The 14,991-nt window shown below is 38.7% G+C and overlaps 1 protein-coding gene across 3 annotated transcripts in view; it reads right to left on the bottom strand.

Moving 5' to 3' along the window:
• RUNX1T1 (RUNX1 partner transcriptional co-repressor 1) overlaps positions 1-14,991 on the bottom strand; it is a 149,754-nt gene that overhangs the window by 111,921 nt on the left and 22,842 nt on the right. For 2 of the 3 annotated variants that reach the window (XM_070940455.1, XM_070940458.1), the window contains exon 2: positions 12,194-12,366. The exons of the other annotated variant lie outside the window; for it this stretch is intronic. In XM_070940455.1, coding sequence (XP_070796556.1) covers positions 12,194-12,281 — 88 coding nt within the window. In that variant the 5' untranslated portion in view covers positions 12,282-12,366. The remainder of the gene's footprint in view (positions 1-12,193; positions 12,367-14,991) is intronic. 3 annotated transcript variants of the gene reach the window in all.

Genomic DNA, 14,991 nt, shown 5'->3' with positions numbered 1-14,991 from the left:
TTAAAATGCCATGTGAAATAAAACATTTTTTAAAATTAAAAAGTGAGTAACATTCTGCTTTGTCTCAAGAATTTGTTGTATAGAACACAGGCTGAAAGACAAGAGAGGAGCTGTACAAAAGCAAGCTCACTTGTCCATGTTCAACACAAAGAACATTAAATGAAAACAACTGACATGCTGCCAAATTCCTATAGAGGCAAAGAGATTCAAATAAATTGATTTCATGCCTCACACTGGCCTGGATCACTGAGCAGTGGTACAATATACTCAGAACTCTGTGTGAGGCAAAGCCTATTAATGGTATCAGACACTTACTATATTACCAAGAAAAATGTTTGCTCTCTCATGCACACATGCAGCCAAATCTGTCTCTAAAGAGAAGTAGAATAAATTAAAATATATATTCATTTTATAAACTGATGGTCTTTTTTCCCTTTGCCTATGTAATATCATCTTACAGGTTAACGTATTTCTTTTAAAAGGTATGAAATGTTTTGAAGGCAGTTTCTAACTGTTTTGAACATACGTTATGTTATATTCCCTACTTGCTCTAAGTAGCATTAAGCTGCAAGGCCACTGCTATGGGATTTTGCTTCCTTTGATGGAAAAGCATTGGAGATTGATGATACCCTACTTATGTTTGCTTTATTTGTAAAAGAAACAAATCAAACACGAGTGGAAACGAAACAGTTTTCTAAGCCAGAGATGTTTCCCATGCAACACTCATTTCAGTGCACATAAGATTAAAAATCCTGCTCTGTTCCTCTACATGCATTCAGACATCATTTCTGAAGTTTCTGCTACTACCCTTTCTAATATATGGAGACGTTTTCCCCTTCTCAATCATTAGACCTATTAATAAAAGAATCTTGAAACTACAAATAACAAACTAGCATATTGTCAGGGGACGCGGTGGCTCAGTGGTTAAGACGCTGAGCTTGTCAGTTGAAAGGTCGGCAGTTCAGCGGTTCGAATCCCTAGTGCCATGTAACGGGGTGAGCTCCCATTACTTGTCCCAGCTTCTGCCAACCTAGCAGTTTGAAAGCACGTAAAAAATGCAAGTAGAAAAATAGGGACCACCTTTGGTGGGAAGGTAACAGCGTTCCGTGCGCCTTTGCCGTTTAGTCATGCCAGCCACATGACCACAGAGATGTCTTCGGACAACGCTGGCTCTTCGGCTTTGAAACAGAGATGAGCACCGCCCCCTAGAGTCGGGAATGACTAGCACATATGTATGATAGGAACCTTTACCTTTACCTTTAATCTGTCCTAGAAAGAAAACATTGGGCAGCAATATTTATATGAAACAATCAAAAGGTTGTATGTATGTGGTAATAAGCTAATACCATCATAAGCCTTCTAATCTGGATCAAAATTTAGATTTACCAATCTCTGGAATTGAGCACATACTCTGGAATTGAGCACAAGGAAACCAGTCTTTCCATATTTAGAGGGAAACTCAAGTTGCCTTAACATTCAAGAACTACATGAAACAGATCCTGATGTTTATGGTCTTGATGTGGAGAGTGTGCATTCCATATTATCTTGGATTTAACTATGGAGTTGTAACACAAAGGCTCACACTTGCAGGGCAAGAAGCCAAAGCAATAGGACTTCACTATAAATATTGGATTTTCAAGAGATAGTTGTTACAAAAACACTCAAATGTGCTAGTTCGTTGTGTCATGTGTTTTTTTAATGCAGTATAGCTCCTTGACTCAACACAATCCATTTTATTCTTAAAAAAAGGCAACAACACAAACCTGGCAGAATTAGGGTGGGTCATAGCTTCTCTTAAAGAGATTCCTAGGCAAAACAAGGGTGAAATGTAAAATTTGTTACTACCGGTTCTGGGGGCATGGCTTGGTGTGTGGGGGGGTAATGTGACTGGGTGGGCGTGGCCAACCTTTTTTAAAAAAAATTTTTTTCAAAGCATTTTTTCTGCAAATGCAAAAAAAAAATGCTTTGAAAGGCTCTGCCAATCAGGCAACACAGCTGGGATCGTCAGAGCCTTTTCAAAGCATTTTTTTAACCACCTCTTCTGCTGAAGAGATTGCAGAAAAAAATGCTTTAAAAGTCTCTCTGATGATCCCAGCTGAGTTGCCTGATCATCAGAGAGACTTCTAAAGCATTTTTTTCTGCAACCTCTTCAGCAGAAGTTTAGTTTAGTTTAGTTTATTTGATTTGTATACCGCCCTACTCCCGAAGGACTCAGGGCGGTGAACAGCCAAGCAATAAAATACATAAATACACAAAATTTAAAAACCAGATAAAATCAAATTAAATCATTTTGGCCCGGACAGATTAAAACACCCCAATAATTTAAAAACAGATTAAAATTTACATATTAAAAAAGGGAGGAGATTAGGCCAAGCCCGCTTGATGGAATAAAAAGGTCTTCACAGCGCGGCGGAAGGTGCGCAGATTCGGGATCCTCCGTATCTCTGGGGGGAGCTCATTCCAGACGGTAGGTGCCCCCACAGAGAAGGCTCTCCCCCTAGGGGCCGCCAGCTGGCACTGTTTGGCTGACGGCACCCGGAGGAGTCCCTCTCTATGAGACCGTACTGGCCAGTGGGAGGCTATTGGTGGTAGTAGGCGGTCCCGAAGAGGTAGTTAAAAAAATGCTTTGAAAAGGCTCTGCCAATCAGGCAACACAGCTGGGATCGTCAGAGAGACGTTTAAAGCATTTTTTTCTGCAACCTCTTCAGCGGAAGAAGTGATTTAAAAATGCTTTGAAAAGGCTCTGACGATCCCAGCTGAGCCGCGCGATCATCAGAGGCTTCTTTTTTTACTTTTAAAAGCATTTTTTCGGCGGAAGAAGTTGTAGAAAAAATGCTTTTAAAAGTAAAAAAAAAAAGCCTCTGATGATCATGAGGCTCAGCTGGGCATGGGGGGGGGCGCAGGGATTTAAATGAATCACTGCAGTTGTTATGTTAGTAACATGGTTGTTAAGTGAATCTGGCTTCCCCATAGACTTTACTTGTCAGAAGATTGCAAAAGGTGATCACATGACCCCAGGACATTGCAACCATTTGGCAGTTGCCAAGCAGCTGAATTCTGATCACATGGCTATGGAGATATTGCAATGGTTGTAAGTGTGAAAATGGTCATAAGTCACTTTTTTAGTGCCATTGTAACTTCAAGCAATCACTAAATACACGATTGTGAGGACTACCTGTACTATTTTACTCAAAACACCATCTATCTCCTTTATTATTCCTTTTGTACAGCCATCAAACAGGCTTATGGCTCTAAAACAGTGATGGCTAACCTTTTTGCCGTCGCGTGCCAAAAGTGGGGAGAGCACGGGGGGTCATGTGCGCGTGTGCCCATACCCATAATTCAATGCACCCTGCCCCCCCCACACGTGTGCAACCCCCCCCCCACACGCACTCTCCCCACTTTGGGTGGACGCAATGGCACGGCGAGCCGGTAGGCCCGTTTTTTCGCCCCCCCCAGGCTCCAAGAAAACCTCTGGAGGCCGGAAACGGCCCGTTTGCCGACTTCTGGTGGAGCCAGAAGTCCTGTTTTTTACCCTCTCTGGGCTCCAGAGGCTTTCTAGGAGTTTGGAGAGGGCAAAAACGGGCCCCGTTTGGGCCCCCCAGAAGGTCCGAAAATCAGATATGCATGCTGAAGCTGTGCTAGGGCAATGCTCACGTACCCACCGATATGGCTCCACATGCCACATGTGTGCCATAGGTTCACCATCACGGCTCTAAAACAAATCTTGAATACTCTGGCTCTCCAACACCATTCCTCATGGGTTTTGCTATCACATTTATTGTCCTACTCTGATACCCTTTTAATATAATTGTCTATATTTTTTTATGAACCAAGTTATTAGCTCACAGATAGGGAATCAGGTAAATATAATAGTACTTAGCAATAGCACTTAGGCTTATATACCGCTTTACAGTAATTTACAGCCCTCTCTAAGCGGTTTACAGAGTCAGCATATTGCCCCCAACAATCTGGGTCCTCATTTTACCCTCGGAAGAATGGAAAGCTGAGTCAACGTTGAGCTTGATGAGATTTGAACTGCCAAATTGCAGGCAGCTGGCAGGCAGCAGAAATAGCCTGCAGTACTGCACTCTAACCACTGCGCCACCACGGCTCAAAAGCCTTGTTCCCCATGTAACATGTTTCAGCTGCCAATTTCTTTAAAACTTCTTTTGGAACTGTACTTTATGGGTGAGTTGCTAGACTTGCAATTAACAACTATCACAATCCACCAGGATACTTAAAGCAATTAAGAAGTTGCTACATGAATACTTGAGCCTAATTCAACCATTATGCTACTTTTAAATCTATTATTAATAGTAAAAGGAGCAAAAGCATATGTTAATTTTTCCTAGGGCCACTGATTACTTTTTAGTCAATTGTCTTCTCTTCTGCTGTAGGACAACTAAGCAGAAAAGTTTTTGACAGAAAGGGATGAAAAGAGCTGATGTAGATAATGGGTAATATGCGTGACCCGTGTTATCCTTTTATTTTAACAATAAGCCCTACATTGCTCATCTCCATATAATAGAAAGGAACATCCATCACCTCGCCCCAAATATCAGTCTTAATTTAACTCACAAACTTTTGCCAATAATTGTAGCTTATTTATGTTATATTGCTTATTTGTGCAGTTTGACAGGTCGGCAATGAATAAGGCTATTGTAGCAACTTATTATATAATTAGAAAGTCAGTTTAATGTAGCGGTTAACGGCACCATACTAGAAACTGGAATACTTTAAATTCTAGTCCTGTCTTAGACAGGGAGCCAGCTGGGTGACTTTGAGTTCTCTCTCAACCCTAGGAAAAAGGCAGTTCACTTCTGTAAATGCTACCAAGAAAACTGCTTAGAGCAGCCAAACTGTCTCAGGAATTGTGGGAGTTGAAGTCCACAGGTTGTAAAAGGGCCACCTTTGCCCACCCCTGGTTTAGAGGTATCCAGGCAGTTGCCAGACTCGTTTGTTTTATGTACTCCAGGTTCAGTTCTCAGGAGTTAGGAGTCTCAGCATAGTTAAAAGTAAGGGATTGCAATCAAAAACCTTTAAGAACATAAGGTTGTCCTACACTCCAAAGCCATTGTCATACTAACACCAACTATATAACTACTAACAGAAAGCACACCCCAACGGAACCTTGCTCTATCTAAGTAAAGGATCACGTGAACCAGAGGTGGTATTCAGCAGGTTCTGACTAGTTCTGGAGAACCGATAGTGGAAATTTTGAGTAGTTCGGAGAACCGTAAATACCACTTCTGACTGGCCCCGCCCCCATCTATTCTCTTGTCTCCCGAGTTCCAGCTGATTGGAAGGAAATGGGGATTTTGCAGTAACCTTCCCCTGGAGTGGGGAGGGAATGGAAATTTTACAGTATCCTTCCACTGAGAGTGGGGTGGAAATGGAGATTTTACAGAATCCTTCCCCTGCCATGCCCACCAAGCCAAACTTACCAAGCCATGCCATGCCCACCAAGCCATGCCCACAGAACCGATAGTAAATTTTTTTGAATCCCACCACTGACGTGAATCCATATAATGAAAGATCCATTTTTTAAAACATTATGGAATCTAATAAAATTTGCTTTGAATTCTTGAAGCAAGCAATCCAGAGTTTGTTATAACAGAACAAAAAAAGACAGAAACAAAAACGTTTCCTTTTCCTTTTTCTTCAAATACTGTTTTCCAGCTGAATTCTTCTTATTTTTAATATATGTTTTATATAATGTGTTTACTCTATTTTGTTTGTACTTCTGAATTTGGCCACTAGCCCAGCATTTTCTTATAGTCAGAGAAAGGAAGTTGAACAGAATAGTCACCTCTTTAATTGTTCCATTTCAATCTGACTTACACAAACAAATGGATTGCATCTGAGCCAGAAATCAGTTGTACTTAGAAGCGCTGATTTTATGTACACTCCTGTAATATGGGAATAACTGGTGCCCTCCAAATATTTTGCAAAAAAACTACATTTAGCTTCAACCAGCATGATCAATGATTTTCAGTATTTCATTAAATCTCTTGCTTGCAAAAACAAAGAAAGAATGTACCACAGGCCAGGGCACATATATTATAGTTTGTTTAGAGATAACAGCAAACTATGGTTTGGCACTGAACAGGCCTTGGGTTTAGCTTGTCTATAAAATCAAGCTGTACAAGAGAAATCAAAGATACGACAAGAGAGGTCAAGAGAACATACAATCCACTTCAGTTACTCCAAAGCAAGGTTTGCTATATAATCTGGATTCCTAGAAATGTAATTTTAAAATTAAAAAAATCACAGATACAATATGTAGGCATTTTTCTTTCTACATTTATTTTTCTTTCTACAACTTATTTTTCCTGCTAATCACATTGGCAACATGAATCAATTTTGCTCTATCTTTTTGTTTTGTATTGTGTAGATAAAGGGGAATATCTCCTTATCCTATGTTATTGTTCAATACTAACATTTTAGAGAACTAGGACGACATCCAAGTATCATAGCAAGGACATAATTCACTCTTGTTTCTGCATATTTCTGTAAAATAAATATGTGAAGGGAGGTTACTCAATATAATTATACCAGTAATTACTTAAAATTTTAAGTAAAATTACCATACAAAATGTGGGCCTCAGAAGTAATACTAAAGGATGACTAAACATAAGAAAGAAATAGTTGAATGTGATGATTACTGGCAGTAATTTCTGTGTACTAAATTGGAATATTTCTGCCTATATGTAAATGCGATGAGACAGCTAGTTTGGTCTAGTGGTTAAGACTCCAGGCTAGAAACCAGGGGCCTGTAAATTATAGTTCTGGATTAGGTACATAGGCCAGCTGGGTGACTTTGGGTCAATCTCTCTCGGGCAACCCCCAACATCAGACTCTGGCAATAAGGACCTGGTTTGTGGGGGCAATAAACTGACTTTGTATATAATATACAAAAGTATGAAGGCTATTGCTTAACACATTGTAAGCGGCCCTGAGTCTCCGGAGAAGGGCGGCATATAAAAAATAAATAAAAATAATAAATAAATAAATAAATAAATAAATAAATAAATAAAATAAGCTAGTCAGTCAATTCCTGTTGACCAATCAATCAATATAACGACTAATTTTATCCTTACCTCTAGGAAGATGTATACATCTTGAGTACAATGAATTTCTTAGCAACTTTTGAATACTAGTTTTCCAAAGTACCTTGAAATATTGTTAGATATCTATTCCAGAAGTTCAAACAAATGTAAATCAATTTTAAACAAATATAAGCATCAACAAATTAAAACAAGTAAGAAATTAAAATGATCAATAAATGCAACTTATATAAAGAGTAAGAATTCCTACACAGCCAGATGAACCTTTTATTAGGGGTCGAGGCAGTCCTGAAACCTTAAAGTGCATTCACACCACACATAAATATGATTTTTAAAATTGCTATGTCTTATGCTGTTGTGTGTGCTAAATGAAACTAACCAAAGGGTATTCCATAGTTTGTTGTAGGTTTGCTTATGAAAATACTGTCTGGAAGTATTCTGCAAAATTGATTACGCTTCTATCCCAAGTATCCCTTGAAGGAAACTGGGATATTAATGTAGTAATTAATTTAAGCTTTTGTAATATGTCAGTTCTAGGTTCTGTGGTGGTGAAACTTTTAAATTGAAACGGTAATAAAAACTATTATTGTTGACCTAATGATCTTTCTCCTGAACAAGCAAAATTATAACACAATAATAAAGAGCCAGCTTGGTGTAGTGATTAAGGCACCAGACTAGAAACTGAGTGACCAGGAGTTCTAGTCCCACTTTAAGCATGAAGCCATCGGGGTCAGAGGTGAGATTCACTTATCTTTCCTACCGGTTCCCAAATGTGAGCACGCACACGCACTCTCACTTCGCTCACATGTATCACCTCTGCGCATGTGCACAGTCTTTTGTGCATGTGCAGTAGTTGCGCATTACATCCAGGTGGGTGGGCAGAGCCTCCCTCAGTCACCACTACCGGTTCGCGTGATCCGGAGAGAACCAGCTGAATCCCACTACTGATCTGGGTGACCTTGGGTCATTCTCTCTCTCAGTTCCCAGGAAGCAGGTAATGCCAAACCACTTCTGAAAATCTTGCCAAGAAAATTGCAGAGACTAATCCAGGCAGACACCAGGAGTCCATACTTGACTTGCCTACACACACATACAATAAATAAAATTCCTATCTTGGGATTGTAATTCTCATTATTCTCCAAATTGCTTATTATTATTATGTCCACATTTTGAGTCTCTCCAGGCACACGTCTGTGGGTTACTCTTGTTGCCATATCCCTGTAATGTGGCTTGGCTGAGAATGGAAAAACTCTATAGCTGGGTAGGGATGTGAAGCTGTTTCTCTCTCTCTGATCCTCAACACAATGTCTATCTTATTATTTTTAAAGACACAGGATAGAAATGGAAACCCTTCCAAGAACTGCAATGGACAAGTGGTTTAATAGTGTAACCATTTTATTTCACCACTGCAAGTCTAAATAGCAAATGAGAAATAAAGCAGTCTATGGGCCACCTTACTTAACCGTTTACAGGTCTCTGGAGGAAGTAATGCTGATATTTCAGGCTTGTTTCATCTCTGTTTTTCATTAGCAAGCAGATGAAATCTGATACTTAATCACACCATTGAAAGGGCAACTTCTTTAAAAATGTAAAGGAAATACATCCATTAAGCTAAACCTTGGAAGAAGGCTGCTGTATGCATTGTTCTTTCCTGACATGATTTCAAAAGGCAGCATTGCTTCTCAATTTGTTTGAAAAAATTTAGTTAGGTTTAAGATCAGTGGCCAAATTTCCAATTTCATAAGTGCCTCTAATGAGTAGATGCTTTTAGATAGGGACAAGCAACCTAGAGATTTTGCAAAAACAGCAACCTATTTTGAAGTCTAGAGATAGGAAGGATTGAGTTTTAAGGACTAAAGGAAGTGTGGTTTTCAAACTTTTTCAGACAGTGTAACTTCTTGTAACATCTTATTTAAAAAAAAGATATTCTGGAACCTGTGATCAAGGGGAAAAACTCTAGTGACATAAAATTGGCTGTGTTCCAATGAGCTTTTTTTTTTTTTAACTTAGAAGACCATCAACCTTTAAAAGGTAAAGGTTCCCCTCGTACATATTCCCGACTCTAGGGGGTGGTGCTCATCTGTTTAAAAACCAAAGAACCAGCGCTGTCTGAAGACGTCTCTGTGGTCATGTGGCCGGCATGATTAAATGCCAAAGGCGCCCAGAACACTGTTACCTTCCCACTAAAGGTGGTCCCTATTTTTCTACTTGCATTTTTTACGTGCTTTCGAACTGCTAGGTTGGCAGAAGCTGGGACAAGTAATGGGAGCTCACTCTGTTATGCGGCGCTAGGGATTTGAACCGCTGAACTGCCGAACTTTTGATCAACAAGCTCAGCATCTTAGCCACTGAGACACCATGTTACTTAATCATCAACCTTTAGCAGAACCCTAGTGTTTTGTGGAACCCAATTTGAAAAATTCTGACATTGTCCAGAGAATACGAAAAAATATTTGTAGGAAATAGTGAAAAAAAACCTAAAAAAGAAAAATACTTTAAGATCATTGAAGGAAATCTACAAGGTAATTCATTTATCATCTGGCATAACATATAAACTGCCCAATCTCAATGTATGCTTACAAAATTATAACCACAAACTGTAATAGAATTAAAACTACAAACAGAAGCAAAACAAAACTCTTAAAAGCCAATGAAAAATAATATACCTAGCTCTCCTCCCATTACAAAAAGAAAAAAAAATGGGTCAAAGACAAATCTTTCCACAATCAGCTGGGCCACGTGCAGGGCAGAGTACAAAATACAAGATGCAATTCTGCAATTTTGTAATTAAACACTAGGCTTGCTATGTGGGTAAAAATGGTTGGTCTATCATGGGGTCATTGCTGAAGCCCTGTAAACACCCCTCAATAACATTAAATTATTTCTATGGTGGGACTCTGGGAAATAACCTTTGGCGGAAAAAAAACCTGAAAAAGTGAGACATGGTAACCACCAGTTTGTTACTGAATTTTAGTGGCATGATGGCAGGGAGATAGCTAGGCATGTCTATGAACTGAAGATTGCCATAATTTATTTTAAAATGGAGGTTTTGTTGACCTTCAATTCAAAACTTTCTGAAATCTATTATTAATCCAATAAACCACTTGATTTTCAAACATTATTGATTCACTAAAAGAGAAACAAAGATGTATTTTATTTTTCCCTGAAATAAATGGGATTTAAAGTACTCCAGAAAAAAAAGTTCAAAAACTTTTGCAGAGTTTCACATGATGGCAGAAGGCCAATATTCCCCAAAGAGTTAGGCTTTTGGAGAAGACAGCTATAAGTGCTAGAGAAGATTCTTGCTGGTAATTTTGGCAGTTGTAGTCCCAGCACTTCAGATAAACACCGGTTAGGGAATGAGACACAAAACGTTTTGTACGAGGCAGATTATGAACATATATATCATTTGAAAAAGAAAAAAAAAAACCATTTGTAGGCTGATCAACTAAAGTGAAATGATGGTGAAGGTTTAATAAGAACTGGTCTGATTGAAATAGTTTATGTAGGACTTCATGAAAATAAATGATTAGTGCCTTCCCTTTTTGCAGAGACATGGCCAAAGGAAGTCTTTGTAGCCCAAAGGGCAGAAAAAAAGCTAAATTTTATCATGGATTGCCAAAATCCAAGACTGTCATTTGTAATGGAAGTACCTTATACCTCATCTACTGTATCTATCTATATAGATCAAATGGTACATTCAAAATGTTGCCCTTTCAACTCCTTTAGAATCATTCATCTTAACTCAAAGACGTATTTGCAAAAATGTCAAAAATATCTAAATCATAAAATGATTCCAACTTTAAAAGCAGTGTTGATGCTACATTAAATTACTGTCTACAACTCCTTCATTAGTGCCACTGGATCTATTTCTGAATAAATGGGTAGACATGTATAGTTTTAAAGAGCCAATCATATACATTGAAAACCTACAATGTCTATGTGTGATAAGGAGGGAAATATGCCATCTCAAACATCCCACACGTACATATGCCACCTGCTACTCAAAGTATTCCTGTTCATTTTGTGGGCACATATTGGATCTAATATTGATATACTAAGCATAAAACAGTCTTTAAACCTTCATACTTTTTTCTCTGCTGTGCCACATTAGAGATACTGGAACTATCTCTAAGAACAGATGTGTACCACGATCTTTTTAAACTGTTTTTCAATTGTTCCTTAAGAACCCCTTTTCCAGCTTTTTTAATTTCTTAAATGATTTCCTAAAATTAATAGCAATAGCACTTAGACATATATATCTTTGCAGTGCTTTACAGCCCTCTCTAAGTGGTTTACAGAGTCAGCATATTGTCCTCAACAATCTCGGTTCTCATTTTACTGACCTCGCAAGGATGGAAGGCTGAGTCAACCTTGAACTGGTGAAAATCAAACTGCTGGCAGTTGGCAGAATTAGCCTGCAATACTGCATTCTAACCACTCTGACACCACAGCTCTTAAAATTAAGCCAAGAATAGCTTAAATAATCATGGTCAACCTTTTCTCCTGCAGTCTCTCATCTTTTTTTGTCCCTTGGGGAAAGGACCTAACACCCCAAACTTAACCTTTGAGTGCATCAGGATCTCACACTTAGCTATACTTTGGCTTAAAAGCAAATCAGCAGAATGCTAACATATACTGCTCAGACTATATCTGATGGCTCTTTCCACAAGGAAGTGCAGTTAAAACCCTGCTTAGGCCTTTATTTTTCTTTAGCATATCCTGGAAACTGGGATTCTGGAAAAAACCAGAGAAAGAACCCATCGAGAGAAAGTCTGATTGTATATGGATGCTGTTGAAGTTTAAATCAAAAATTGGAGGGGAAGAAATTGCAGGCAGGGGCAAAGTGTATGTGTTCATTACATATCTGTCTTCTTCCCCTCAATTGGGCATTTCACTCATTTGAGATAAAAGTAAATGGGGCATTTTCTTTTATAGATTCTCTTAAATTTGCCATCTACAATCCAAAAGCTTTATAATGTTAGATACCAAATAATTTAAGAGGAGCAGAAAACATATAAGATAACAAGGAGATTTAAACACACAGTTAAGAAACAAGACAAAAAAAAATCATTATTTTTCTTCTCAAAAACAGCATGTTGAATTACAAATCTGTTCCTTACCTTGGCAAAATTCAAAGTTCCCTTTTTTCCGGCAGTCACCTATTACTAAACTCAGTGCTCTCCAAGTGTTTCTTTTGACAGATATCATTTTCCACCAATCTTCCTGCTAATTTCCTCTCTCCTTTTCTGACTGGGACAGCTATTACGTTCACCAGTCCAGTGATCAATCTTTTCTATTGACAATAACAAAAGGGGAAAAAAAACAAAAACGCACATATCACAGCCAGTCTGAAGCACAAAGGCCTTCTGTTTACATGTTAATACTAGATGCTTTAAAAGAAATAATTAAAAAGAACAAATGGCATAATCCTAAAGGCAATATTTTGCATTGTACTTACAATCTGAACCCAATACATTAGTAAATGTTTAAGTCTCTAGGAAAATGCAAAAAATGCTGAATGAGTAATAAAGTCAATTATATATAGCTTGTAACTATGAACTCCTTCAGGTTGATAATTTATAGCCACTGCTGTAACAATATATTACTAATGAGACATGTTTTATATCGCCACAGTGATGGCTGGATTACGCTTCAAATTACTAGTCTGGATGACCTCCAAGATTTAAGTGAAATCAACTGTTTATAGAAAAACCAAGGCAACTGCTACATCCTGGGTCGGGCTATAAGGCTCAATTATCTACTCAGCCTTCCAAAAGTCCAAATAGATGAAATTTTCTTATCAGTGGTTACCTGGTCCTTTTTAATTACTGTGCAGACAGCAGGGACTAAATCTGAAGCTTTTGGGATTCATGTCATGGACTCTGTTGTTGACACCATCCCCTGCAAAACTATATATTAGATTCGGATTTCCAAAGCAAATCTAGTTCTCCAACCACCTAAAAGGTAGTAAATTTGTCCCTTCGGCTGATGTTTTTTTATTGGTTTCAATGATATAAGATAAGTGAAATGCAGTAAATCATGTTCGGTACCACTGGAAAGATATTCTTCAACCCAGCTACTTGCCATAACTAATATCTCTTTGATTTAAAAAAAGTGTATCATAGCCCAATAATTTCAATTTGTGCAGGAGGCTGCCCACCAGATAACTGCTTGGTCTCATCCTGCCTCTTTGCAATCAGGATCTGCTAGAACTAAAATACGAGATTTGAAATTATTGATAAATGCCAAGTACCAACGTAGCACCACAGCAGAATTATCTGTTTTCAGAAGATCTCTGCATGAAGCTTTCTTTCTTCCTTTCCAAATGTTAAGCAAATACAAAGGGATTAAGTATCTCTTAATATAATTCTCATTCCACTTGTGTGGAGACTCTTAGCAAGATGTCTTTTAGATTACGCTCTTACCTTAGTTGCACCTTAAAGTTTCTTTAAGAGCTTCTGCACCAGAGACAAATTTCTTGTGTGACTAATCACACTTGGGCAAATAAAGCTATTCTATTCTGTACTGTTGTGTTCTGTTTTCTTTTTAACTTTGTTTTAGGGCTTTATTTTTTAGTTTGTTCAATAACAAAACAAATAGCAAAATCCCCATTCCCTCCCCACTGGTATTTGCCAGTTCTCCGAACTGCTCAAAATGTCTGCTACCGGTTCTCCAGAACCTGTCAGAACCTGCTGGATTTCACCCTGGATGCATATATTATCTTAACAAAGTGAAATCTACAGTGGGTTATAAACAAGTCACTTTCTATCAATAGAATCTCGGTTACTATTATCTCCAGTTGGGAAAAAATTCTTATCAGAAACTCTAATGGATCACTGACAGTGATTAAGGACATTGCAAAGATAGGGTGATCAGTTTAGGCAGCTTCCTAGACTTCTACATTTTCTTTCCATGTTACAAGCCTTTCCAGTTTAACTTAAAAACTCTGCATAAAGGTTTACATGTTCGAAAGTAAATGGAATTACCTACAAAACGTCTTAATGAGTAAAATGCAAGAGAGAGAAAGGGAGGGAGAGGGGGGGAGGAAACTCTTCAAGGGCAACTAAGCAAAAAGAGAAAATACTATTAAACTAAGCAGATACAACAGGCTTGTTCAAAGTTGTTGTTGTTACTAGTTGTGAAGTTGTGTCCGACCCATCACAACAACATTCCTCCAGGCCTTCCTGTCCTCTACCATCCTCTGGAGTCCGTTTAAGCTTATTCCTACTGCTTCAGTGACTCCATCCAGCCACCTCATTCTTAGTCGTCCCATTCTTCTTTTGCCCTCAATCGTTCCCAGCATTAGGCTCTTCTCCAGTGAATCCTTCCTTCTCATTAGGTGGCCAAAGTATTTGAGTTTCATCTTCAGGATCTGGCCTTCTAAAGAGCAGTCAGGGTTGATCTCCTCTAGGACTGACCGGCTTGATTGCCTTGCAGTCCAAAGGACTCGCAGGAGTCTTTTCTAGCACCATAGTTCAAAGGCCCCAATTCTTTGGCGCTCAGCCTTTCTTATGGTCCAACTTTCACAGCCATACATTGCAACTGGGAAAACCATAGCCTTGACTATACGCACTTTTGTTGACAGAGTGATATCTCTGCTTTTTAGTATGCTGTCTACATTTGCCATAGCTTTCCTCCCCAGGAGCAAGCATCTTTTAATTTCTTGGCTGCAGTCCCCATCCGCAGTGATCTTGGAGCCCAGGAAAATAAAATCTGTCACTACCTCCATTTCTTCCCCATCTATTTGCCAGGATTGTTCAAAGTACTTCAAGTGAATTCTCTCAGAGACAATCAGCTCAGACTGGGAATAGGGCTACCATGAATTGCCAATGAAGTCACCAAGGTTCAACCAGTCGCTGAAGCAAACTTTTTTTTTAGATAAATGGAAATATAAAACCTGCACCTGTTCTCTGTTTCA

This window comes from Pituophis catenifer, unplaced genomic scaffold (assembly GCF_029215685.1).
Source record: "Pituophis catenifer annectens isolate HBS135680 unplaced genomic scaffold, rPitCat1.0.hap2 SCAF_3, whole genome shotgun sequence".
Classification (NCBI taxonomy): Eukaryota; Metazoa; Chordata; class Lepidosauria; order Squamata; family Colubridae; genus Pituophis; species Pituophis catenifer.
The sequence above is the reverse complement of the archived record's forward strand: the minus strand, read 5'-3'. Positions and strand labels throughout refer to the sequence as shown.